The 2328-nt window shown below is 49.1% G+C and overlaps 1 protein-coding gene across 1 annotated transcript; it reads right to left on the bottom strand.

Annotated features, from left to right (window-relative positions):
• Nucleotides 1-287: 287 nt before the first annotated feature.
• Nucleotides 288-722, bottom strand: LOC125812768 (uncharacterized). Its single transcript, XM_049492240.1, has one exon. It carries the CDS (start codon nucleotides 720-722, stop codon nucleotides 288-290), a length of 435 nt encoding a protein of 144 aa, XP_049348197.1.
• Nucleotides 723-2328: the final 1606 nt, after the last annotated feature.

The following is a 2328-nucleotide window of genomic DNA, read 5'->3' as shown; positions in this document are numbered from 1 at the left end:
TCACAAAAGGTCACACAAAAGGTGGGCCTCACCCCACCACAAATAAAGTCATTTGTCCTTAAATGCAAACAAAATAAAATATCCATAAGTCAAAATAAAGAAAGACAGAGAGGGAGGTAAAGAGGGGATCCTGTCTACGCAGTCGCTCCATCTGTCTGGGCATCAGTGCCCGGTGCATCACTCAGATCTCGGGCATTAGTACCCGGAGTCACCTCAGAAGGAACAACAGTAGCATACCCACTAGGAGCTGCCATGGACGTCTCGTTCAGCGTTGTCTGGATCACTGACTACATAATCGTCTCCTCAATATCCGACAAGTCTCCATATATGCTCTCCTCTCGTATCTTTATCTGCTCCTCATCGGTCTCAGCATCCGACTCATCAACTGCTACCTCATCCCTCTGTATGTCTCTGGTGGTACCCAGAGGAATCTCTGAAGTCTCAGGGGCATCCATTTTATCTGCTGCCTCCAACAATGAAGTGAAGTCAGTAGACTTCTGACAGTCTACGTCCTTCCTTAAGTCAGCTACCTCGGCTCTCAAAGACGTAACCTCAGAGGTCTCCCTCTGCCTGCTCTCACAAGTAGTGACTCTAGTAGCTAGATCATCAACAGAAGCCCGAAGGGGAGTCAGTGCAGCTAAGATAGTAGCCTCAATCATCAAGGGGACATATCTCTCTAATCGGGTCGCCCTCACATCAGCTGAATGGGCCAAATGCCCCATCTTCAGGATCATCACTTGAGTAATCTTGGTCTGCTGAGAGGAAGTAGAGGTACATGGAGCCTGTGAAGAAGAGGAAGGAGGGGCAGAAGTACTTGAAGGCCCAGAGGCCAGAGTAGGCACATAGGCCTCAACAGGTATGAAATCGACATCAACCTCCGGAGAAGTATCTGTCGGAGCGCTCTCCTCCTATCAACCTCCTCTTGAGTGTACTCGGCCTCAATACGGCGAATGTCAGTGGAGGAGAAAGGTGTCACCTTAATGTCTCTTATGTCGTCCCGGGGCACTCCAGCACATCGGCATAACTCAGTGATCAGGATCAGGAATGACAAGGAAGTCTGCCTCTGCTTGACCCTCATGACCATCCCCTGCTCAATGATAAGACCTAGTTCAATGCGCCTCTTGGATATAATAGACCCCAGGAATGCTGCCTTAGGATGACGGAGGACAGACTCGTTCTAGGATGGCATAATGGTGCTGCTGATAAAGCCAAACCAGAACTGGGCAGCAACACTCAAGTCCCTCTTCTCAATAGGGGCTCCTGCCTCGATCCACCTCGGGGTGGTATCGGAAATCAGAGGTGCCAGCCAGCCCTTCAAATCATCTAAGGATTGAGCAACAAGCAATCCATCATAAGGGTGCATAGAATGCAGAGCTCTACCCAATATAATGTTTATGTACTCACTATTAAACCCAACTTACTTTTACCGTAAACATGACAAACTTCACCAGTCTGAACTCGCTCGCCTTCTTGTTTCTCTTCGGGACCAAGTCACCGTAGGCTGTATAGAACTCCCGGATCCATGAAGGAATGTAGGGGTCTCGGGGCCTAGTAAATTGATCAAACCTATGGTAGTGGAGAGTGTCCCTCACATCTGAGTATTTGCCCTTCAGTCCCTCTGTGGATAACAGCTTCTCCTCAAGGGTGGTTCGCAAACCATCGCCTTTTAATCTGTTGAGAATCCTAGGCGGAGGGATGACTGGTGGCACAGGAGCCACGGGAGGTGCTGGAGCTGGCACTGAGTCTGTTGATGTGGGAACTAGAGGGACTCTTGCTGAGTCAGGGCGAAATCTGGCTCGGAGCTTAGACCGTCGGGATTGTAAAGGCTGGTTGTCCTCAGGCTTAGATAGAGCAACCAGCGCGCCAATAGTAGCCCTGTCAGACATGGGCTCTTGCCCTTGCCTTTGTCACCTGGTGGAGACTCTTGTCTGCCCTCCTTTGGAGGATTTGATCCCCCTTCATTTATAGTGATACCCCGTACTCTTTTTCGGGGTGGCATGTCTATGTTTGTCCTCACTATATCTGCAAATCATCAAGATAAATTTAAAAATAACTCAATCAAATTTACAGAAAAACAGTTGCAGAAAGACTCACCGAATCACTTCGGCAAGCTAGATCGGGCTCACCGAAAGGATTGGCTCTAAATTATTGGCAAGTCGGTAATGGGAAAGGCCTTTCGGTGAATCACCGACAGCTTTCGGTGAGCAAGGGCTAGCCCGCCGAAAGTTACAGTGCAAAGAGGGTTCAGGGGTACAAACAAAAAGCGATCAAGAAGTCTTTCGGTGAGTCATCAAATGCCTTCGAAGACCTCAGGCTTCTCGCCGAAAG

This window comes from Solanum verrucosum, unplaced genomic scaffold, assembly GCF_900185275.1.
Source record: "Solanum verrucosum unplaced genomic scaffold, falcon-dt-bn FXZP01000204.1, whole genome shotgun sequence".
Classification (NCBI taxonomy): domain Eukaryota; kingdom Viridiplantae; phylum Streptophyta; class Magnoliopsida; order Solanales; family Solanaceae; genus Solanum; species Solanum verrucosum.
The sequence above is the reverse complement of the archived record's forward strand: the minus strand, read 5'-3'. Positions and strand labels throughout refer to the sequence as shown.

Bases quoted from the DNA above. Each gene is read 5' to 3' on its own strand.
- LOC125812768 (XM_049492240.1), bottom strand. From the start codon at position 722: ATGGGGCATTTGGCCCATTCAGCTGATGTGAGGGCGACCCGATTAGAG.